This window comes from Chelonoidis abingdonii, chromosome 2, assembly GCF_003597395.2.
Source record: "Chelonoidis abingdonii isolate Lonesome George chromosome 2, CheloAbing_2.0, whole genome shotgun sequence".
Lineage (NCBI taxonomy): Eukaryota > Metazoa > Chordata > Testudines > Testudinidae > Chelonoidis > Chelonoidis abingdonii.
The window spans coordinates 11,332,604-11,356,680 of NC_133770.1; the positions used below are offsets into that span (position 1 = coordinate 11,332,604).

Below are 24,077 nucleotides of genomic sequence, written 5' to 3' on the forward strand. Positions count from 1 at the left end.
TGCAGGATGGCAGGGAGAGGGAAGGGGTCGAAGGGAGTATGCATTTTAATCTACTTGGTTCACCCCTTCCTTATGCCAGCTGTGCAACCTGTCCCCACCTTTCCTATCATCTCTCGTTCCCTACTGAGATGACGTCTCATTCCTCCAATCAGCCCAGTATGCCAACTTCCATAGCACACTTGTTAAATGTTCCACCTTGGTGCTTTCTCCCATGCTGCCCTTCACGCTTGGGAAGGACTCACTGAAAACATCTACAAAGCCACTCATAGGTCATGAAACCAGGGGTCCTGGGTGCTGCCGCCTCCCCACCCCCAGCTCGAATTGGTTTCCATTATATACGGAGTTTACCGTTTGGTTCAATGACTCTTGTGCTCTCACTGCACAAATTGTCCCAGCACCCCTGAAGCCAGCTCATTGGCTATCTTTGGCCCCTCCTTAAAAATTTCCTCTTCTATGAAACCTACTAATTTACTAATCTCCTGCCATTCTGTCATCCTGACTAATATTGTCCCATTGTTTGCCTGCACTCCCCTACCTGCCTAGGACCATCTGTTGTCTCTTCTCTTATACTTAGATTGTCAGCCCTTTGGAGCAGGGATAGTCTTTTCCTTTCCTGTGCAGCATCTAACACTATAGGGTCCAGGTCTGTGCTTGGGGATCTTAGGGGCAACATAATAAATTAACAATAATGCACATTCAGCCACCTGAATTCTGGATGCCATGTAAGTTATGGAGATAAATAAGGTGGATCCCTCTGTGACCAGAGAGATAACATTGCAGCTAAAGAAAGAATTTAAAGCATGCGTGGGGATGTACGATATTTTATATTAATCCTCATGGGTTGGTCCTGGGTGATGTTAATACATTTTTGACTGTCTTCTATCAGATTTTCAAGGTTATTGTATTTAAATTATACACAGTAAGCTTTTAGCAGTGCAATTTTATAGGTATATTAAAAAAACCCAAAACAAGCAGGGTATAAAAGTAAACACTGTACAAAGAAAAAGGAATGAAGCAATAATACTGAAGATAGAGATTTCTTTATATTAATCGTTATTCATTGTGTTCCCTATAACTCATCACCATGGTATCAAATATACAGATCCAGATTGTCCCTGGTTCTAGCCAGGATAGGAGGAGCATTCATGCGCCCTGGACAAGGATCAGTCCTTGTTCCCGCTGATTAAATATATCAGTGGAAATTGGTCTTAAGCTATTGGTTTTATCTGCATATTAATAGCTTCATCATACAGGGACTGAGGGAGCAGGCAGTAGGCTGCAGCTGCAGCAAAAAACAACAGAAACTAATCAATAGTCAGTGGTTGGTAAACAACAGGGCAGGTCTACACTAGAAGAGCTACATCTGGTGAAGATGCTGACAGGAGAGAGCTCTCCCATCATCATGATTCCTCCACCTCGGTGAGAGGCAGAAGCTATGTCAGCCAGAGAGCATCTTCCACCGACACAACGCCAGTGTGGACAGCGTGTAGGTCACAGTCATTTGTGTTGCTCAAAAGGGTGTCTTTTCACACCCCTGAGCAATGTAAGTTAGATCAACTTGAGCAGTAGTGTAGACCTGCCCATAGCAACATGGACTTTATCTGGAGAGACATTATTGGCCTCAGTGTAGACATTTTATTCACAAAAACATCCCAAAGGAATCTCCTAGGCAGTTGCAGAAGAAACTAGATGAACAGAACAAGTGTGCTGACATGCATTGAGAAGGGAAAGAGTAGGTAAATATAAAGATGAGGTCAGATTTTTTTAGCCTTCAGAACGATGTTAGAAAACTTCTGGAATGGTTGTTTCTTCATGATGTGCTGTAATACGTTAGAGCAAGGGTCGGCAACCTTCGGCATGTGGCCCATCAGGGTAATCCGCTGGCAGGCCGCGAGACATTTTGTTGACGTTGACCGTCCGCAGGCACGGCCCCCCGCAGCTCCTAGTGGCTGCGGTTTGCTGTTCCTGGCCAATGGGAGCTGTGGGAAGTGGCGGACAGCATGTTCACACTACCACACCCTCACCAGGTGTGCTTGCACAGTTCTCTGTCAGTGTTAGGCATTGTGGGAAGTCTTCTGAAAGCCAGCAACAGTCAATGTAAGCAACTCAGTGTCTACACTGGCACCGCGACAACCGAACTACATCAACCTAAGTGCTACGCCTCTTGTGGAGCTGGAGGTATTCAGGCAGTGTAGTGGGCGAGTTATATTGGCAGGGGTGACATTGTAGTGTAGACACTTAGAGAGTTAGGTTGACGTAAGCTGCCTTGCATTCACCTAACTCTGTGGTGTAGACCCGGCCTCAGCAGTTCCCAGATATGCATTTTGTGAGAGAAGTGATGCTTCCTGTTACGAAATTGGGGACAAAGTGGGACCAAAGTGAAGCTGTTCACCTCCTGTCCAGAGAAACAATTAGAGGGCTTTGTTGAATTGGGCTATTTACTCCTGGGGCCTGCAGTCGTAACTACACTGAGCAATTACATATGGTAGCAATATATTTCTTGATGGGCTTTACAGAGTTTGACTAATACATCCCGGTAAAGCAGACAAGTGTTGTGCTTGAGATGGGGAAACTGAGGCCCATAATGGATAGATGCCTATCAAAGGCCGTGAATTGAACCAATGAGAGAGCCAGTCTTGGAATACCTGAGTTCGTGACTAATGCCACAGAGCTGTAGTAAATGACAGGTAAGCAATACAAAGAAAATTTCCTTTTTTTGCTCAGACCCTTCCTTTCTACCCTTTGGCTTGCACTCCTGTCTCTTTATTAACACAATTTGCAGTCTGCACTGAGGCTGTCTCACTGAGAGCTAACTGTACAGTATATCTGCACGGGCTGCTGATTCAGCAATAGAAAGGAAGAAAAGCCCAGCAACACCTTTGTTACAGACTTGAATAATTTCCCTCCAGGAGCTGGATATTAATAACTGAACAACACCAAAAAAAAATCACTGAATCTGACATTTTATTTTACATGCTCTTTCCCAGTGAATCTAACATTTTATTTTTATTTAACTGTTCATCCAATAGTCCTCCAAATTTACAAATACAAAACAACATGGAAAAAATCATAATAAAAGACCCTAAATCTCTGTAGGCCCCACACTGTTTGCTTGTCACAGATATTATTATGGCTACTACCAGGCGAGGGGGAAGGTTTTAATGTAAGGCAACCATTTTGTGCTTTGTTATCTGCTACCAAACAAACATTTTTAAGATGCAGATATCTGTTAAGCCTAAATAAAAAAGTATCAATGTTTAGATAGCTATGTGTGCGCATAACCAAAAGCTTATGACATAGGTTCAGTTCTAGATGTTTTGCAATTATGGATGTACAGAAAAAAACAAGTTTCTTGTCTTAATAGTGTCTGACATTCTATCTATATCTATATGTCTATTGCCTCTATCTGCATAGCAGCTCAGTCACCTGCAGGCCCCAGCATGCCAGTTGTTGTATAAACAGACAGTAAGAAACCATCTCGACCTGAAGAGTTTATAGTCTAAGTGGACAAGATAGTATTATTAGCATCCTTGCACAGATGAGGAACACAGAAAATGTAAGTGACTTTCCCAAGGTCACACAGGGGACACCGTGGCAGTCCGTGGAACTGAACCTACATTTCCTGGGGCCCTGTCCAGTGCTCTAGTCCTCAAGATGCAAATACAGATTTGAGATCTTTGGATGAAAGGTGCCGCATAAGTGCACAGACAGCGAAACCCCTGCTTTACATGACCTCTGCAAAGTATCCCCATGTGGTTTCTAGCATGGTCTTGTTTGAACTTTATTTAAACACTGGCCTCTCCTAGGCAACCTGATATTATTCATAAGCCTGCAGTGAACATGGGCACAGTTCAGCTTGTGTTATTCTAGACTCTTGGACTTTGACTCTCCTATCAGAACAGGTCTCACCAGAAATTGCTCAATCTTCTTCCTGTGAACCACCTTGCTTGCGTTGTGTGCCCAGACCGATTATTAGCCACAACGGCATATGTCTGTGGGCCCAGCCAGTGTCTTATTGATTGCCTCTTACTCCTCGCTACACCCATAGCACTATCTATTTGTGTTACATATTACGACAGTGGGAGTAACAATAAGTAGGAGCAGGAATAATACTTAGTTCCCTGAGGTTTTCTGCTGTGCAATGCATATGCTTCTGGCTCAACCCTGGTTCTTATTTGAGCAGGGGACCTTGGAGATATATAAGTGTATTTATATGAAATGGTTGGGTCCCAGGCACATCTGTGTTAGGGGTTCCTGTGGCAGACAATATCCCACCCCACTTGGAATCCTTGACCTTTTTAATGGGGATACAAGATCTTGAGACCAAAAACATCTGAATGGAGAAAAGGCAGAAGAACTGGTTCAAGGTGTGGAAGTACAGAAAGAACTGACAGGGATTTGTAGGGGAACTTAATGCATGACAGTCTCTGTTAGCCAGAGTGAGGCTAGCTGTAACCCTAATAACGCAAGATTTGTAGAAGCGAGGATTGTGTGAGGCGAGCAGAAAAGAACTGTGTGAGAAGTTGTTTTGACCTTGTGTAGATAATGTATAGATAGACTGGCGTCTCTCAGAAGTGAGAAAAACAAGATATCAGGATGACCTTTTTATAAACAAAATGCAGCTGTTGCTTATTACTGTCTGTAACAAAAGTATAAATGCTGCTGTAATTGTTTACCTGTTGAGAGACCTGCTAAAGAAGGGGAGACACTATGTCCTACTGCACTCTCTCTCTGTTGTAGCTGCTAAACAGAATAAAGTATCTGACTCTGCTGCACCCAAACAAAAAGCAAGAACTGACTTTTTCTCCGACAAAGGCTACTTGGTAATAACCAAGCAAGGAAACAAAGGTAGTCGGAGGAGAGGGGAAGAGAACAAATGCCTTTATTTGCATGCATCACAGTTGGGAAGAAGAGGAAATTGCATGTCCTCAAAGATGCATCAGCAGGGAGGAAGAGGAACTAGGCAAATGAAGCAACCAAGAATGCCTCAAAAAAGAACTGCCTCATCTTAAATCACAAGAGGCCCAAGTTTAGATGATCCCATCTGAATTTATCCCAGTGTAATAAAAGGACAGAGCAGAGCTGTAAGTGGATTATGGAGAGCAGCAAGAAGGTCAGGGGACAAGATGCCCTTAAAAAGATCTAGCAATCTATCTCCTCTCAGCCAATAGGATTGGAGAAAACATGTCTGGGTCCTTTCCTCGCCTTAGTAAATGGAGGCTTGACGCTGCCAGATACATCTACAGACCTTTGATCTCATAGAGGTTCTCTGCCTCCCCCAGCTTATATTTACCTTGCTGTCTTGCATACCTCACTATTAGTATACAAGTAGAATCAATTACACCTTCCTTTGTCAGGGACTTCAAGGCACATCTCAGTAATCCAACTAATCAACCATCGGATGGAATATTTTACCATCTGGACTTTCAAGCCATGTGGCATTCAAAGTGCATCCACAGAAAACTCCAAGCATTAGTTCAAGAAATACATCTGATTGAATTATTACAGACAGTTAAAAAACCTGCATTGCAGTCACATTTAAGATTCAGTTCAAATCCAAATGCAACTTTGTGACTCATGAATTTTTTTGTTTCTCGAGTGCTTTTTGTACCAGACAAAGGAGCCATGTTTTAAGACCCCATTTTCTCAATAATTTTATGATGACTGTTAATGTTTCCAGTAAAAACACCTCTATTGCATTTGCAGATATGTGCTTAAATAAACCCAGTCAAATGACAAGGAAAGTGACAGCAGAGAGAAAAGGGTGCAGGGGAATGTTGGACAAATGAACACAAGGCACATGCAGGCAAGACAGAGAAAGGAATGAGAGAGAGGTTGAATATAAATATGATAAAGTGACGGCATCCATGATACCTCATCAGCTCTGACCTTGCTGAGGACACAGATAAAAATCAGATCCATTTATGTTAAAAGCACTTTAACCCCATTAGTAATAATGTCTCTATTGTTTGCATTACAATAGTGCCTAGGAATGTCCAGTAGTGCCTGGATCAGACCTGAGATCCACCTAGCTCAGTATCCTGTCTCTGAGAGCCACTAGCAGCAGATGCTTCAGAGAACAGTGCAAGAACCCCACAGAAGGCGAATATGGGATAATCTGCCCTCCACAATAGGTCTGCTCCTGTTCTCTAAAGGTAGTAGGTCTACACTGCAGCTTGTGTTAGCTTTAGCTTTAATCTAGCTCGCTCAGGTAGCAGAGCAGTGAAACTGTGGCAGCCCAGGCTTCAGCCCAGGCTGTACAAGCTCACCTGCTTTAATCTAGATAGCTTGGGTAGTGGGAGCAGTGAAGCTAGCTCAGGTAGGTCTACTCAAACTGCAGTCACACTCCATGACTGCAGTATAGACATACATCACTTGTTAGAAATGGGCTTAAGCTCAGAAGCATGAAGTTTAACAACAACTTTTTCAGTATCCATCCTAACTCCGGGATCAGGGCCCCATTGTGCTAGGTACTGTACACACACATACCCCCCATTAAAGATGTATTCCACGGCCATGGATGAGCTGCAGAATTCATGCCACAGATGATGCTTCTCAAAACGATATTGACTTCCTCCTCCGAAAGGGGGGGAGGGGCATTGCTGCAATCAGGGAAGTTGCTAGGAGCAAGGGCAGTCTAGAAAAGCAGGGATATGCTCAGCTCTTCCAAAATTCATGGCACTGCTGTCCAGGAGTTCCCAGACGTTCATGCTCCATGTAGTGAAAAATCCGCTTCCTCTGCCCTTTCTTTGTCTCTTCTACTTCCTCCCATGAGTGAAGGGCAAAGTGATAGGACTCTATTCTATAGAGACTCTTCTACCCCCCTCAACACTGTAGTATCTGAGCACCTTCCAGTAGCGCATCACATTAATGCACAACATCTGTCACATGCGGCTTGTTTTCTCTCGCGCGCTTTCCCACCCCACCCAGGTGACAATTGTGAATGCAGTAGAAGATTTGGGTAGGGTTTGGGGGTTAATGGATACACTACTCTGGCTTTATGTTACGGAACGGAGGTCAAAGAAAGACACCTTGCACTTGAAGTGGAAGATAGTGAGGTCCGTGGTGGCCCTTAGTCCCTGGAGGCGTTTGTTCTGCAGTCTTGGACTGGCATCTAAAAAAGCTCCCTCTTCTGCACTGATGAGCTCTACTCTTACGGATTTCCATGGGATGAAATAAGCAGAGGATTTTTGGATATTTTTTCCCCTTTCATCCTCTCCTCACTGGAAGGGGACCACATGGCCTTGTCTATAATTGGTATTAGCCTTGATTCTGCAATCAGGGACCAGACATCAGTAACTCAAAGAGGTTATGGGCTTATTACAGGAGATGTGAGGTTCTGTAGCCTGCAATATGCAGAAAGATAGACTTTAAGGCCAGAAGGGACCATCATGAGCATTCAGTCAATGAGCTGAACAGATGCAATCTCAAAGTGTAGACAAGAAAAGGCATGACTTGCACTGGTTGAGTTCACCCTGACTTGAAACAAGGAACGCTCAACCAGTGCAAGTCATGGCTTTCTTTGTCTATAATTTGGGGTTTGCAGTGGTGTGCCTACGTTGGTTTCTCCAAGTGCTGGCTTTATTCTAAGTATAAAAGAGGACTATGAATCCAGTTCATCCCACTGCCTTATGGAATTTACATCATGCCAAGAGATACCAACACTCCTGTGAGGCAGGGCTATTATTCCCATTTTACAGATGGGGCACCGAGGCACTGAGAGACTAAGTGACCTGACCACAAGTTAGAGTGCTAGTCTGGGATTCAGGAGACCTGGGTTTGATTCCCTGCTTTGCCACAGACTTCCTGTGTGACCTTGGGCAAGTCACTTAATCTCTATGTGCCTCGGTTCCACTTCTGTAAATTGGGAATAACAGCCCTGCCTCACAAGGGGGTTGTGAGAATAAAGACATTGAAGCTTGTGAAGTGCTCAGATACTATGTTGATGGGAGTCATGCAAGTACCATACAGATTTATCAAACATCAGTGGTGTGGGTGGAAAGGCAAAACAAAGCAGCAGGGTGTGGGAAAGAAAGCATTTTATGGGGGGCCTCTTAGTCTGCAGCATGTAAGAAGGAAATTAGTTTGCTCTAAAACTTTGCAGTGATATCTAAAACTGACCTAAGAAAGAAACCTGGTAAAATTCAGCAAGAGCATGTGATTGGATTCCAGACATCGATACTGTACAGAGCAGGGAGATCCAGGAGAGCAGAGCAAACCCACTAGTACAGATACTGCAAAGCAATTTGCGGCCACAACAAGGCATACAGTGTAAATAACATTAGTGCAATATGCACAGGCTCCAGCTTGAGAGAGGAAACTCGAGGGAGGCAAAATGAATGAATAATTAACACACAAAGAAATTATAATAAAAACTCTACCTGGGGCATAAGTCTTTCCAATAACGAGAAGGGGAGAAAAAAATCCGTGATGTTCCTCTCTGGAACCCTGCAGGAGACTATAGCAAAATCCTGCACTTTCAACAAGTACAGAGCCACTGAAAAACAATATGCATGAAAGACAAATATTCTACTCTATTAACCCTGGTTTGCCTTCTGGTCGTTCATTGTGACCAAATGAGTGCCGCTCATTACAGACGCCACAGTCAATCATTAAATTATCCACAACAGCGATCATAGCAACTTACTGTAATGCAAGAGATAGTAAGCAGTGGCTTGTTGCTTTTTGACACTTACCAGGAAGTCCATTCACCTGGAAGCTCAAGAGAGCTATTATATAGTTATAAGAACAACACAAAGTAATTTTGGGTGTTTCAATCTTTGGGTGCCCAATCTGAGACACGTGAAATGGGCCTCAATTTCTGAGCAGTAATCCTCTGGAAATCAGGCCACTTTAAATGTGTCCTTTGCTGGACGTTCAATATTGAGAGTCAGGTTTTTGAAAATCTTGTCAGAAGATTCCCACTTCAGGGGCCCTCGGATAGCTTCTTCCTAAAACCTTTTCTGGGATTCCTCTCGACACGCCTCTGTATCAAGGTCTGTGGAGAATTCCTCCAGCAAATGGAATGATTTAAAGAAGCTATGGTCTAATTCAACCACAAGGCATTTGGCTGGATGCAGAATCACTGGATGAAATTCTACAGTGTGGGTTGTGACACTGAATGGGGTCATGCTATCAGCAGATGGGTTTGTACCAATCCCTAGTGTGCTAAGGACACCCTTTTGCTCTGCAAAGCGTGAGTTCGCACGCACAGTGCGGGAAAGGTCACATCACATGGTGGGCACTATTTTGCTCTACAAAGTGCCATCATCTGCACAGCGTGACCTGATATGTACTGAGTGTGCAAGGTTACGCTGTGTGGGGGACTCCATATTGCTCTATAGTATGGTGTCCTCAGGGGCGGCTCTAGGTATTTTGCCGCCCTAAGCACGGCAGGCAGGCTGCCTTTGGTGGCTTGCCTGGGGGAGGTCCCCAGTCCCGCAGATTCAGCGGCACACCTGTGGGAAGTCCGCCGATGCCACGGGACCAGCAGACCCTCTGCAGGCATGCTGCCGAAGGCCACCTGCCTGCCGCCCTCGCAGCGACCGGCAGAGCGCCCCTGTGGCTTGCCACCCCAGGCACGCGCTTGGCATGCTGGAACCTGGAGCCGCCCCTGGGTATCCTCCATGCTATCTGGGGTCCCAGACAGAAATAATTAATTAAAATAGGGTCATGCTTACAAAAAGTTTGGGAATTGCTGTTATATGACCTATGCTGTGAAGGAGATTGGATTAGATGATCATAATGATCCCTTCTAGCCTTGAAAATCTGAGTCTACAAATCTCATTGAGCTTGTCATTCCCAATTCCTCATCTTATCTAGCATCAGCCACCCCTCAGTTCCCTCTTCCAGCCTCACTAGCACAAGTGTAAGAGGCTTTTTCTTTGCCACCTTGTCCTGCCATCTTGAATGTCTCCAGTATCTCATCAATTCAGCAGTTGCCTGTTTGAAGAGACAGGGTTAGAGCACTGTCTACGTACAGCTTTTGGATTTTGTCTGATTTTAGGGACTCTATCTCTCTGTCAGACTGGAAACTCCAATTTGATTGCAAGGCTGGTCTATGCTGTCCTGATGTCTTTTTACCTCTGCCTTGGACTAACAGTGGTGGCAACAGGGCCGCCCGGGGAGGGGGGCAAGAGGGGCAATTTGCCCCAGGCCCCGCAGGGTCCCCCACGAGAGTTTTTCGGGGCCCCTGGAGCAGGGTCCTTCACTTTCTCCGGGGGCCCCGGAAAAGTCTCGTGGGTCCTGGTCCCGGAGCTTCTTCCGCTCCCAGTCTTCGCCGGTGGAGGGTACTTTGAATTACCACCGAAGCGGGACTCGCTGCCAAGGGTCTTTGGCAGTAATTTGGCGGTGGGGGGCCCTTCCCTTCCGGGACCCACCGCCAAAGTGACCCGAAGACCTGCAGCGGGGGCCCTCCGTGCCTGGCTGCACTTCAGCGGCGGTCCCGCTTCGGCAGTAATTCGGTGGCGGGGGGTCCCACCACGGGTCTTCGGGGCACTTCAGCAGCAGGTCCCAGAATGGAAGGGCCTCCTGCTGCCAAAAACCCCAGGCACCTGGAATCCTCTGGGTGGCAAAGGGCTAATGACAGAGGGTTGTTAAATATTGATGATTACCCTTTTTAAAGGGAGCATCCTAGGACAAAAAGAGATAATTGCCACATAAGTCAAACCACCAAATTTGAATTCAAGTGGGGAGATATGTAAGCAATCGATCACCTGGTGAGGGGCTTTGATAACCAGATAAGGCTGAGTGAGGGTTACCTGACAAAGAGATGGTCTTTCACTGAATATTTTAGACAGAGTGAGAAGGGACCAGAAAGACTCCATGATCTGGAGAGGAAGCCATGTACAAGAGGAGAGAAAGGATCCAGGACACCTCAGAGGACAGTCTAGAGGACTCTGAGCTAAACCCAGAGAGCACTCATGTCATAAACAGATAGTAGAAGTTAATAGAACAGAAGTACTTTATATCTCTTTTGACTGTAAAGGGTTAACAAGTTCAGTAAGCCTGGCTGTCACCTGACCAGAGGACCAATCAGGGACAAGAATATTTCCGTAAATGCTAGAGGAAAGGGAAGTTTCTGTGTGTTGCTATTAGTTTTTGGTTGTTGTTCTCTCTGGGACGTGCAAGCCAGGTTTCTCTCCAATCCTTCTCGATACAGGCTCTATAAGTCAGAAGATGAGTACTAGGTAGAAAGGTGAGTTAGGCCTTATGTTGTTTCTTTTATTTGCAAATGGTTGCATTTGGCTGGGAGGACTTCAAAGTGTATTTTGGCTGGAAAGGAGTTCAAATTGTATTTGCTGAAAGGATTTAATGTGTACCTGCATACTTAGGCTGGGAGGGTACTCCAATGTTATAGCTGGAAAGCCCTGTACATATCCATTTTTAAATCACACAAGACATATTATTCTATACTAAGATCCATCAGTTCTTACATTAAAGATAATTCATATTTATAGAACTGATTGTTTTTTTATTCTGGTATGAGACCCAGCGAGACGGAACGGGGTCTGATTCACCAGGGAATTGGTGGGGAGAAAGGAGGGAAGGGGGAGAGAAAGGGTAATTTCTCTCTGTGTCAGGATTACTGTCTCTCTCACAGGGAGAGTCTGGCGAGGGGAGAGAAAAGGAGGGGGGAAGGTGCATTTTCCTTTTTCTGTTATAAAGAGTTAAGGAGTTTGAATCACAGTGATCTTCCAGGGTAACCCAGGGAGGGGAAGCCTGGGAGAGGCAACGGTGGGGGAAAGGGTTTACTTTCCCTGTGTTAAGATCCAGAGGATCTGGGTCTTGGGGTTCCCTGGGCAAAGTTTTGGGGGGACCAGAGTGTACCAGGCACTGGAATTCCTGGTTGGTGGCAGCGCTACAGGTTCTAAGCTGGTAATTAAACTGAGAGGAATTCATGCTGGTACCCCATCTTTTGGATCTAAGGTTCAGAGTGGGGAATTATACCATGACAACTCAGGAATGTTCAAAAACCTGACGCTGGGAAATGTATATTGGTATTTCATTGTTTTGCCTAAAATGTGTATTTCTCAGGATATCGAAGTAAAAAGTAATTGCATTTGGAAACCCTTACAAACCCTGTTTATTTGTGCTTTTTCTACTATCCCACATCCCTAAAAGGGGAACTGCAAACCCAGAGTTCCCACAAGATTCGAGCTCTGGAAAAATGACTGGCATATCTTGGGGCTTCAGCACTGGTCCTAGGGGCATGGGGCAGCTGAGCTGTAGAGCCCCAACTGTACCAAGGATTCATGCCATGAAGGCCAAAGGGAAATACAAGGCTGCTGCCTGCTGTGTGGAAGGAATGCTTGAGAGCACACAGGTCTAGTGCATTGGGCCCCAAACAGCAGCCTGGTAAGCATCTGGCCAGGAGAGCAATTCCAGCGCTGCATGTGAAATCCTAGCCCCACTGATGTGAAGAGCAGAACTCTCATTGACTTCACTGGAGCCAAGATTTCACCAAAAATGCCTTTTGGTCACAAGAGGTCACAGTGCTGGGCTGAATCTCAAGCCAGGGAGTTTCTTTACTTTCAAATATGTGGAACTCCTTTTCTGGTTATAGACACTAACCCGTGACACAGATTTTTTTGTCCTGCAAAGTCATTAAGCTAACGGTGCAGTGTTCCACGGTGGCATTGTAATAGCATGTATTGGAGCTTATTCCATTCTTGCTGTTAATTTTCTTTTAAAAAAAAAAAAAAAAAGTTACCATGCTGATTTCCACACTCGAGAAAACATGCAGGAAAGAGAGGTCATTTTCTTTTCATTCAAGTGACATGATGCATTCGTGCACGCCACATGGGATGTTGCATACCAGCTGGCCCATGTGGACATTGCTGGCACGTGCTAACGTAGGGAACTTTTAGCCCATGTCAGCAGAGTACACATGGGCCAGTTAGTGCATGACCCGCTGGTGTGCTCCTGAATTTACACCCCAGCTAGTGAGCAGTAACATACCATGTAGACCAGTGGTTTTCAACCTGGGCTCTGTGGACCCCTGTGGGTCTACAGAATATGTCTAAGGGGTCTGCAAAAGGTTGTTGTTACCATAGAACTGCAGTTTTCAACTTGAGGTCTGCAGACCCCTGGGATCCACAGACTATGTCTCAGATATCCAAAGGGGTCCGTGCCTCCATCTGAAATTTTTTAGCGGTCTGCAAATGAAAAAAAGGTTGAAAAACGCTGGTGTAGAAAAGCCCTTAATCATTTATGATTTTAAAAATACGACCACTATTGGGACAAGTTCAAAAAGTGACTAATGCTCAGTTTTTGAGAACCTGGGAATAAATCCTGACCTCTGCTGAAGTGAATGGGAATTGACCCTAGTTTCTTATAGAAAGAGAGGTAAGGTGTAAGAGAGCATTAAGTGACAACAGCATGCTCACCATTTAATCACTCTTTTGAAACTTTCAGGGCCCACGTGATTCCTGTACCCACACTAACAAGGAATCAAAGTGAAATTTGCCTTGCTCTGGAGCTTTGCAGCTGAATATAGATTCTTTCATCTTTAGAATTGTAGTTCATATCCAGTCCAATGCCCATGATACAGCATGGGAGGAGAGAGTGGTGAGTTTCTAGATAATCTCCCCATAATCTGATGTTCTTCTAGTGTGCTATCTTGTTTCACCTATCTATCCCAGCCAGTTGGACTTTGGAGAATCCAAGTTAATTTACATTGGAACAGAAAGTGAAATGTGTTGTTTCAGTATCTGGTGGATGCCACTAGCATGGCTTTCCTGTTTCCCAAACCAGAAACCAGGATTGTCCAAATGATGCCTGCCTCCAACAGTCTGAATTTAAACTCATATATGAACTCCCACGGACACTAACACATAAGGAGAAGAAACTGAATTCTGGATCCAAGAGGGACTATGGCCCATCTCTATTTTTGTTAACATCTTATATTTACTAGTCACCAATATCTTACTGCTTATTTGAGAAAATAACTTGTGCTGCCAACAACTCCCTTTGTCTAAGGGCAGCAACCAAGCTGATATTAGAAATTCAGGTAAGGAATTCTTCCTCCTGCCCAAATACAATACTATATAGGATATAATAATAATATGTTGCACATATAATCCATATGCTTTTAGAAATTAGCACTTTGTCTTTAAGTCCAGAGAGCAGCAGTGAAAAAGAGGAAGAGCCTTGCTGAAATCTGTGCAGACACAAAGGTAGGAAGCACAGCTAGAGGTGAACAGGAGAATCAAGAAAAGAAGAGCTGGTAGATAATAAGCAGGCTCAGTATCTGCTTGAAGTCAGCATAGAAACCACCATTAAAGGCAGACAATTCTATATAACTCATATAACATTAACCTCGGAGCTGAGCTAATGACAGCTCAGAGAGCAGAAAATTCAAGCAGAGGGGAAACACTGAGCATTCCCATCAGGCTCTACTGCTAAAGGTCAGTTTATCAGCCAAGAGGACATGGCTGCTGTCACATCTGGATTTCAAACCTGTAGTGTTTTGTCTATAAGGAAGACTTCCTATCTGACCAGATGAACTAGCCAACAATCAAGAGGGTTGAGTGCTTCTAGCTAGAAGAATTCACAGAGCAAACTTTTGTGTTTGCTCACTATGCCAAATTTTTGGAGGATACTACAGTTTTCATTCCAATCCAAAGAATCCAGCTGATAAACTCTACATTTGGGAGTGTGAAAGTAATCTCTGAAGAAGACCTGAGGCGAAAGAATGTACATCTACATGTGTTTAAATAAAGGAGTATAAATGGTATGCTGTGTGCTGTACCTTGTGATCCAGATGTTGTAAATCCATCGTATAGCAGCAAAATGTCTATACGAAAAATAGTCAAACTCCTGGATCAAATAGCTATTGTTTAATGCATTACATAATCTTATTTTAAGTAGCCTTTTACAATGCTTAGCTTGTCTGGGTGCATTAAAATGTAAATATCTAAGCAATTGTGTAGCATTCTGTATTCAAAAGTTACTGGGAGCTATTAATAAGGCTGGGATTCAGGGTTTAAACGCAATATATCCCAGGGCTCGCTCTATGTAATGTTTTCTGAGAAACCCCGAGAAGTCACTACTCTAGTAAAGAGCTGAACTGAAATGCATGAAGCAGTGTGGCAGTATCTGTTAGTAATTTGCTACAGATACAGCTGTAAGTAATCTGCTGCAGCTACATCCTTACCGAGCATCTTTCGCCTACAGATCTTGTGATACCTATAATTCTTAAATATAGCTCAAGAGTCTTAAAAAAGTGACTAGTGCCTTTGGGTGCCCAGCTTGACACACCTTAAAGTCATGGTTTTCAGCACTTTCTAAAAAGCAGGCCCCTTTTTATGTTGTCTCAAGTTGGGCATCCAAAAATGGAGACCTCCAAAAACACGAGTGGCACTTGGCAATTTTGGCTGCTGTTTTAACCCTGACCATGTTCCTTTATGACCCTGCCTTCTTCTCATTTCAAAAAGGGCGGTGAGCATCATTCTACCTCCATCTGTCCTAGACACTGAAAGTGGTTTAATAGTAGCTAAGGGGGAAGCTGGAGCACCATCAACCATTGTCAGCAACAGGCCCTTCTCCTAGTGTGGGCTGACAACCCCATGCATTTAAAAAACATGCACCTGCAGTACACCATTACAGAGACATGCACCCATTGTTCCTGGGATTCCATACCAGAGGCAGGAGCACAAGAGTGAAGAAGCAGATCTTCAAGGAGATGGCCATCTTCTCCTAATAGATACGTAGCCAATCTGTAGCAACTTAGAGCTGGTCTTGTGGCTCAAGCACACACCATCTGCCGATCCCAGTGTCGCTGTCTTCAAGACTCAGCTCAGGTCTCTGCAACGAAACAGTATGAGAATTATAATAATGAGAAATAAGAAGAGGAGTTGTGGGAAAAAGGAACAGGCCTGGAACAGAGGTTACACTACCTAGATTGTGAGCTGAGTAAGTCAAGAGTCAACATCATGTTACTTGTGCGTACAGATCCTAGTACAACAGGGTCCTGATCCTTGAATGGGGGAGGGTGCATGGACACTATTGTGCTATCGATAATCTGGAACAAAGGCACTATTGAAACAATGTAAATGATAAAAGCTAAACACCTCCAAAGAAAAGTAAAGGGACTGAATGTAACAACTGGCACAAGGCCAGGGACTGAAGGGGCATGAACACTGAACTACCCAAGGACTGGACTGAGTCCCCTGATGGACGTACTGGGGAACTTTCACTTCTTGAGCTGAATTAAGGGGCTGGACTCTTAGATCCAGTGAAGTCATCACCAGCCATGTCAACTGACAGCAGCTGGGAAACTGGCCCTAGTTCTCCGAAGATATATGGGAGACACAATTTCCCTGGGCTCTCAGTTTGGCATACCATTCACTAACATGACCAAAAAAAGAGGGGGGAAAAAGGGAAAATCTAACAGAGGGATTGAAGATAACACAAAAACCATATACATGATGGGAGAAAAAAGGAAAGAGAATTCAAAAATGAATACCAGAATCATACATGTTGTGGGGAAAAAACAGTTATTGTTACAAAAGAAAAGAATGCAGCAAAAAGTGTGGGCTAAGTCTAGTAAACGGAGAAATAAAAGGAAGATGGGGAGGGAGACGGGTTGCAAGCAACAAGATAAATAAATAAATGACAAAGACAAATATGAAATAACTCTCCAATCGAGGGCTGTTCAATATTCCTTCCAATTTCAACCTTGACTGCAGCTTGCTGGCAAGATATCAGCATTCAGGAAGCTGAGAGCCTTTCATTAAAAAAAAAAGAAAACCCTCTCCTTCTACATTAGTCATCTCAGTCCAGGCCTCCACTAAATGGAGGAGGAAAAATGATTCACAAAAACCTCTCCATACTCACCCTCCTCCCTCTCTTCCCTCCCGCCTTCACCTCGCTCTCTGCTCAGGTTCTGAATTTAATTACTTCTGCACTGTCTTCCTGATGTTTTATCAAATAATAAGAGAGAGATAAGGCCTGAGCCAAGGAGGACAGATAAGGCCTGAGCCAAGGAGGACAGAGGATAAGGCCTGAGCCAAGGAGGACATCCTGACATTTAGCGGTGAGGAGGTGGAAAATAAGAGTCACTCCATTAAAAGAAGCCTGTGTACATGGGAGCCAGGCAGAGGCAATGGCTCAGACTGGATTTCAGATTGTTAGCAGGTAATTGGTTCTCCTGTGGGCAGCCTTGGCAGAGAAGCCCAGAGAAGGGTATGGAGATGGATCTCTACCCCCTTACTGCAAGACATGAGGGATATTGGGAAGAAAGAGTGGGAGAAGATTGAAGACCAGCTGATGACTTACTCATCTGCCTGGCGTTTAGTCACCATGGTAATGCATGCATTAGAAATATGCTAGTTACATGATGGATGGATGGATGGATGGATGGATGGATGGACGCTCTGTGTTAAAATAATGGCCATCAGGACTCTATTATTGTAATTATTTTAAAGAGATGATGAACCAACACTGCTAGAAGCTGGAGCCTTCTATGTAGCACCACACCATGCTTCTCACAGATAGTGGAAAATTTCCCTACAGTCCTATGGTAGCAGTGTTTGTTCTCCATTCCCTGGCCTCTCTGCAGAGAAGGCCAACAAAGTGGCTAGGTTTTTGTGCAAGCAAGACATGGAAACCTGACCATCTCAAACTGCATCGAGACTTCCAAATCTAATCACCTAGGCATTAGACAAGGACAACTTTCAGTTTCTCATGACCCAAGGCCCCGATTCTGCAACTGAATCCACATGGGTGGAAGCTCACACATGTTAAATTCAATAAGAAGTCACTGAAAATGCAAACCGTGTTGACAGAAATACACAAATTGGTATAAAATTCATCAAGTTGTTTTGATACGAAAAATCTATAAACATTTTTCCAGAACAACTGAAGTTTCATTTTGACTTTTTCAGAATGAACTCTTTTTTTAATTCAAAATGATTTCTTTTCGAACTTTTTCTTCAGTTTTATTGATTTATTTTAAAGGTTAAACCTCTAAAGCTAAATGAAACATTTTGTTTTGGGTTAAACAAAATATTTTGTTCAGTGACCTGAAACAATGTTTTTTGATTTTTTGATACAGCCAGTGAGCCAAAAAAATCTATTTTCACATCTCTACACGTGACCATTTTTCAGCTTTATTTAATTGTCTATTTTTCCCCTGCCTTTGACTTTTTTTTTTTAATATACAGTAGGAGTCTACAACAAGGCAAGCAAAAAAACTACACACCAGTCACTCTTTGTAAAGGCCTCCTGTCTGAAACCCCGGTTAATGGCTAGAACTGATCTCTGCTTACATTCTTCCATAGGGAACCCATGGTAGGAAGGAAAACAACATAGCAGCACACGCTTAACTTAATCTCCGGAAGACATTCAACTCAAACATTTCCATAATGCACACTCCATTTATAAGAGAAATGGATGTTTTCATTCCCCTTCTTGGAAATATATATTGAGTATCTCTATTTCAAAAATGAGAAACCAATATGATGGAAAGAGGGACATCTGGAAAACAATCGTGCAGAAAAATATAGAGATGACAGTGATATCATAACTATAGTGACCAGGATCAGCATTTAGACTGGCACTCAGATATCACGGTGATGGGCAACCTCATAGACACATAGAAATCCATTTATCTACCTTAAGTTTTCTAATGACACCCCTCACCACAGTGCCTAATGCACCCTTCCTGTAAAATCCCGAGAAATAGTGAAGACCTTACCTTAGTGGACATTATGGAGTCTCTGGAACTTCTCCCTTTACAGGGTCACAACTCTCCTTGGGATAGGGTTTCGGAGTTTTGTTTTATTTAAATGATTTTAAGATCAGTAGAAGGGGTGTCAGTGTTGGGAGTGTCATTTTTAGGGTGGACAGGCTGTCGGATTGATACCAAAGCAATATTTGCCTTTCTTGGCTGGACTGGAACAAACAAGATCAGAGTGAGACAAAGAGGAGGATGGTCTTGTGATTAAGCCACTAAACAGACTTGGGACATGTTGGTTCAATTCTCAGTTTTGCTGTAAATTTCCTGTGTCATTTAATCTCAATTTGCTTCAGTTCCCCATCTTTCTCCCACTATCTGTCTGTCTTGCCTACTCTTGTAAACTCTTCAAGGCAAGGAATATTTCTTACTCTGGTCATGTATGGTACCTGGCACAACTGGGCCCTGATCAAAATTGGAGGGTCTAGTTTCTACTATAATACAAATAGATAAATAAAATAATAGCTCTACAAATAGTATTAATAACATTGTAAAGTTCAGATACAAAGAGCACATCAAGTAAATCCTGGTGAAATGAATACCATGTGAATGTCTGGGCAACTCAATCTCATTGATTAAGCAGAAGAAATTCATGGAAGAGAAACACCAACAGAGGGTGGAGTGACTAATACACAAGGAGCGACTAAAAAAAGCTTAGTTTGGCCAAATGATGACTAGAGGGGCTCATATGTGGTGATGGTCTGGAAGTATCACCAGGGGTAAAAACTAAGGAGTGAGAGGGATTGTTTAGCTAAAGCAGTGGGATGAATACTAGGAAAAAAAATCCAAATGAGGTCTATTGAGATTGGAATCATTTCCTCCAAAATAATCTGTGAAAGCACCATTGCTTAAACCAGTGAAAAATGCACTGGACAAAGCAATGGAGGGAATTCTAATACATTACCTGGAACAATCCTACTCTGACAGGACCATGAGTTAATGGGATTTTTCCATGTCCGTGTACAGCAGACACAAACTGTTATCTAGGTCTCATCCGAGTAACAAAAGCAAACTCACCTCCATGGCTCTCAGTTTATTTACTGCTGACATTTGAACCTGTGGTTCCTAATTATTGAAGTATTTCAATCTGCTTTGTTATGGCTTATAGTATAAGAGGTAGCTGGGGCTGCATATATTATTGACTGGGTTTCAATTATTCACCTTCAACAGACACTTTGTCTCTCTCTCTCTCTCTCTCTCTGATTAGGAACCCCACCTCTGCTAGCCCCGATGATGGGACTGATATGGTTTTAACCAGGATGTTTTAGTGGAGAACTAAGAAAACCCACTGGTTTTCCCAGTGGCTTTTCTTAGTTCCCTACTAAAATACCCTGGGTATAACCACACCAATCCCATCATCGGGGCTAGCAGAGGTGAGGTTCCTAACTCATAGCACATGAGTATGTTGCCTGCAGCTTCGGAAATTCCCTCCAGACTCTCTCTTAGGTCAAGCGAGGGCTGCAGGAACTCACTTATGGTGAGAACATCTTTAAAAGAGCAACCAAGTATGTGCTGCTTGGCTAAGCAACAACGAAAGAAGTCTACAGAAACCACCTACAAGTGTAGGAGAAGGAAGAGAATTGGTTAGAGGTGGCTATAATGCAATACAAGAGTATTGAGGAATATAGGACAGGAAGGGGCCTCCTGGTACAATCTCAGGCAACTGTGTCATCTAATCCCATTAATAAATGTATCAAGCTTCATCTTAAAACCATTTAGGTTGTTAACCTCCACTCCTGCTACTGGACGACTGTTCCAGAACCTTATTCCAACGATGGGTGATATTGGGGTATTTAGACTGAACGTCAAGTAGGCCTTGATATCAAGAACAGCTATACTATACAAGAGTTACCCAGTGGGAAAGTGGTAGATGACTAATTGCTTAGTAAACTAGACTGGACACTAGAAAATAAAGAATAGAGGACAATCTTGTAAGGCAGCAGGGAAGGACAACATAATAGGTTTATCCATCTCTATCATCTTTATCAGCAGTTACTTGGTGGGGTTTGAAAGTTTGGAGCAAGATCCTCAGCAGGTGTAAATCAGCCTAGCTCTACTGAAGTAAATGAATCATAGTATATTATGGTTGGAAGGGACCTCAGGAGGTCATCTAGTCTAACCCCTTGCTCAAAGCAGGACCAATCCCCAACTAAATCATCCCAGCCAGGGCTTTGTCAAGCCTGACCTTAAAAACCTCCAAGGAAGGAGATTCCACCACCTCCCTAGGTAACCCATTCCAGTGCTTTACCACCCTCCTAATGAAAAAGTTTTTCCTAATATCCAACCTAAACCTCCCCCACTGCAACTTGAGACCATTACTCCTTGTTCTGTCATCTGCTACCACTGAGAACAGACTAGATCCATCCTCTTTGGAACCCCCTTTCAGGTAGTTGAAAGCAGCTATCAAATCCCTACTCATTCTTCTCTTCTGCAGACTAAACAATCCCAGTTCCCTCAGCCTCTCCTCATAAGTCATGTGCTCCAGCCCTCTAATCATTTTTGTTGCCCTCTGCTGGACTTTTTCCAATTTTCCACATCCTTCTTGTTCTGTGGGGCACAAAACTGGATACAGTACTCCAGATGAGGCCTCACCAATGTTGAATAGAGGGGAATGATCACGTCCCTCGATCTGCTGGACTGATAGAGCTAGACTGATTTACGCTAGTGGAGGACTTAGCCCTGAGCCTTTTTTTAAAAATGAAAGAAATGCAGTTTGTTTATTCACCTTTGTTTATTCCATCTGTGACAGTCAGCAGCAACCCCCGAACAGCTAGTAGCCTTATAATAGCTGGCAACCATTAGGGGAAATTGGACACCTCACGGACACAGTAGCCTGAACTTTTGAACGGTCCTCCCTTATCGGTCCTGAGCCAGTTGAAGCTGGTCTAATCCGGTTTTTGCTGAGCAGATTGCAGAAGTGCAGGGTTTGCTAACCACCAATCAAATGCTAGCACGACTGAAGCCTGTGTGCGAGTGTGTATAAAAGATTCTTGGTTTCTGTATGGAATAGAGGTTTTTTTTGTACCAAGGTATAGAACTCGCCTTTCTTCTGCAGAATAAAGCAACCTTTCCTTATCCCTGTCTGGCTATCACTGGATCTCAGCTAGGCGGACCCGACATTTCAGTAACACATCCCTAAATAGCAAAGCCCTTGAGTGAAATTTTCTGATGGCAATGTCTTTCGTTAGCTACAGAAGCACAGGGATGGAAGGGTTACAGCACGGGAGTTCTAGTCAAATAGCCAAGGTTTCAGCAGGGTTTTCAAAAGCATCTAAGCGAGTGAAGAGCACAAATCCAATTGACTTTCAATAGGACCTGTACTCCTGTACGTGCTTTAGGATATCTGTTGAGAGGCGTTTTGTGCAGACAAATGGCAGGTCATGTGCTATACTTTTTCATGAGATATGGTGACCAAAACTGAACGTTGCATTCCATTTTGTGCAATGGCATTATAATATGTTTTCACTCAACTGTCTGCAATTATGCTTACTGTGGGTCTTTTTCCTGAGTGGTTACAGTTATTTAGGAACCCAATAAGTGCAGGGGTAGTCCAAATTGTTCCTTCAAATGCACATTACCCAGCGTTCCCTCTACAATAGCTATAGTGTTTCCTAGTCCCCTCGATTTATAAAATTATTCAGATATTCCAAGAAATCCTCTCTAGACATAACTATTCTAAATGAGCCAGATCTTGAATTGACTACTGACTTTGATGGAGCTCCCCGAGTTTTCATCAGCTGAAAATCTGGCTCAATTTTTTGACCATCCACCCCCTCTTCCAGATTTTCAATAGTATAGACAATAGCAGACCTACTTTGGCTCCTCGAAACACTGGCTTTTAACCGCTTGCCATGCTTAATAGTCACTATTTATTCCCAACACTTTGTTTCAAAAAGAGTTTCTAACCTATAACAAAACTCCACCTCATCTCATGACAAGATTCCTGAGAAGACTCTCAGAAAGGACTTTATCCAAAGCTTTTATAAAGTCCAAATCTACTATATCTCAGAGACCTGTAAGTCCTGTAAGGACTATTGTGATCACCTAGCCCAACATTTCCCAAAATTTAAAAATTTAAAAATTTAAAATCCCACCCTTTTATCCCCATCCATCTCTTGTTAAGTCTATCTAAGATGAGTGGAGACCATAGATCTTTATAATATGATACTTCCTCTCCCTTCTTACATGCTTGGATAAGCAGTGAAATAGCTAACAATGTTGACATTCAAAACATCATCAATGACATCTGAGTTAGCACCCATTATACTCAATGGAGCACTTCACACCTCTCAGTCAATGCTTCAGACACTCTGCAAACCCAGACAGACATAGATGCATTGATTATATGCGGGTCAGGTTTTCATGTGTTTCCTCATAACCATAACATCTAGAGAGACTTATGAAAGCTAAGTCACAGGAGAATAATTAATAGGTTTATCCATATACCCTGCCAGGAAGAGGCATACTCTGGACCTTGGGAAACACTAGTCTATCTGATTTCCTGCATAATATAGGCCAAAGAATCCACTCAGTAATTCCTGTGTAGAGGAAATTTTTCTACTACACTACCTATCAGTTCTCTTTTATGCCATTATTCTGTCAACAACCCTCAAAAAACTTCAGTCGGTTGGAATGGCACGACTTTCTTAACTAATGCATGTGAACAGTCAATTGCAAGGAAATATTTATAAAATTGTATTTAAGGTGCATTAGTAGGCAAATAAAAATAGAATGAGACTTTTTCTTTTGTCCTTACGGATGGGTTAATTACCCTTTTGCAGTATCTGTGATGTAGTTGTCCTTTTCTAACTAATACGCCTGATGAGATCACAAAGGTAAGAATACACTCAGTTGCTGTACTGTATTAGGAGTACAAAAGGAAACTGTAAAGAACTCTTTTCCAGCCAGTGGGGTGTGTTCTACAGCTGGTACCTCCAAGTTTTGCAACTGCTGTTTGAATTTCTTTTCCTTGTTCTATTTTCTCCCCCTTAGTTCTGCAGTGTGCCTATTTTGTATTTCTGTAAGAAGGAGCAGCTATCACAGACTCTAGAAGCCCTTCTTCCACGCCCTCAGACAGTGGAGATGTTGGAAAATAGATCAAATTTTTCATGAAAATTGTTGAAATTCAAAATTTTGATGAAAAGATTCAAAATATTCCAACCATCTATATCCCACAGCCAACAGAGCGAAGCCCCCTACAAGACACGCAACCTTCCACAGATGTAAACCTCACCATGTCCCACCCTCTTTAACACCCAATGCAAATAGATGTGTACCCTAAAAGTCAACAGACAAGAGTTATTTCTGACCAGGGCATAGCTTGCTCCAGAGCCAAGAT

At 43.3% G+C, this 24,077-nt stretch overlaps 1 protein-coding gene across 2 annotated transcripts in view; it reads right to left on the reverse strand.

Annotated features, from left to right (window-relative positions):
• The window catches only part of ADCYAP1R1 (ADCYAP receptor type I), a 201,250-nt gene that overhangs the window by 133,252 nt on the left and 43,921 nt on the right, over positions 1 to 24,077 (reverse strand). For both annotated transcript variants that reach the window (XM_075062169.1, XM_032796866.2), the window contains exon 2: positions 15,643 to 15,807. In XM_075062169.1, coding sequence (XP_074918270.1) covers positions 15,643 to 15,693 — 51 coding nt within the window. In that variant the 5' untranslated portion in view covers positions 15,694 to 15,807. The remainder of the gene's footprint in view (positions 1 to 15,642; positions 15,808 to 24,077) is intronic.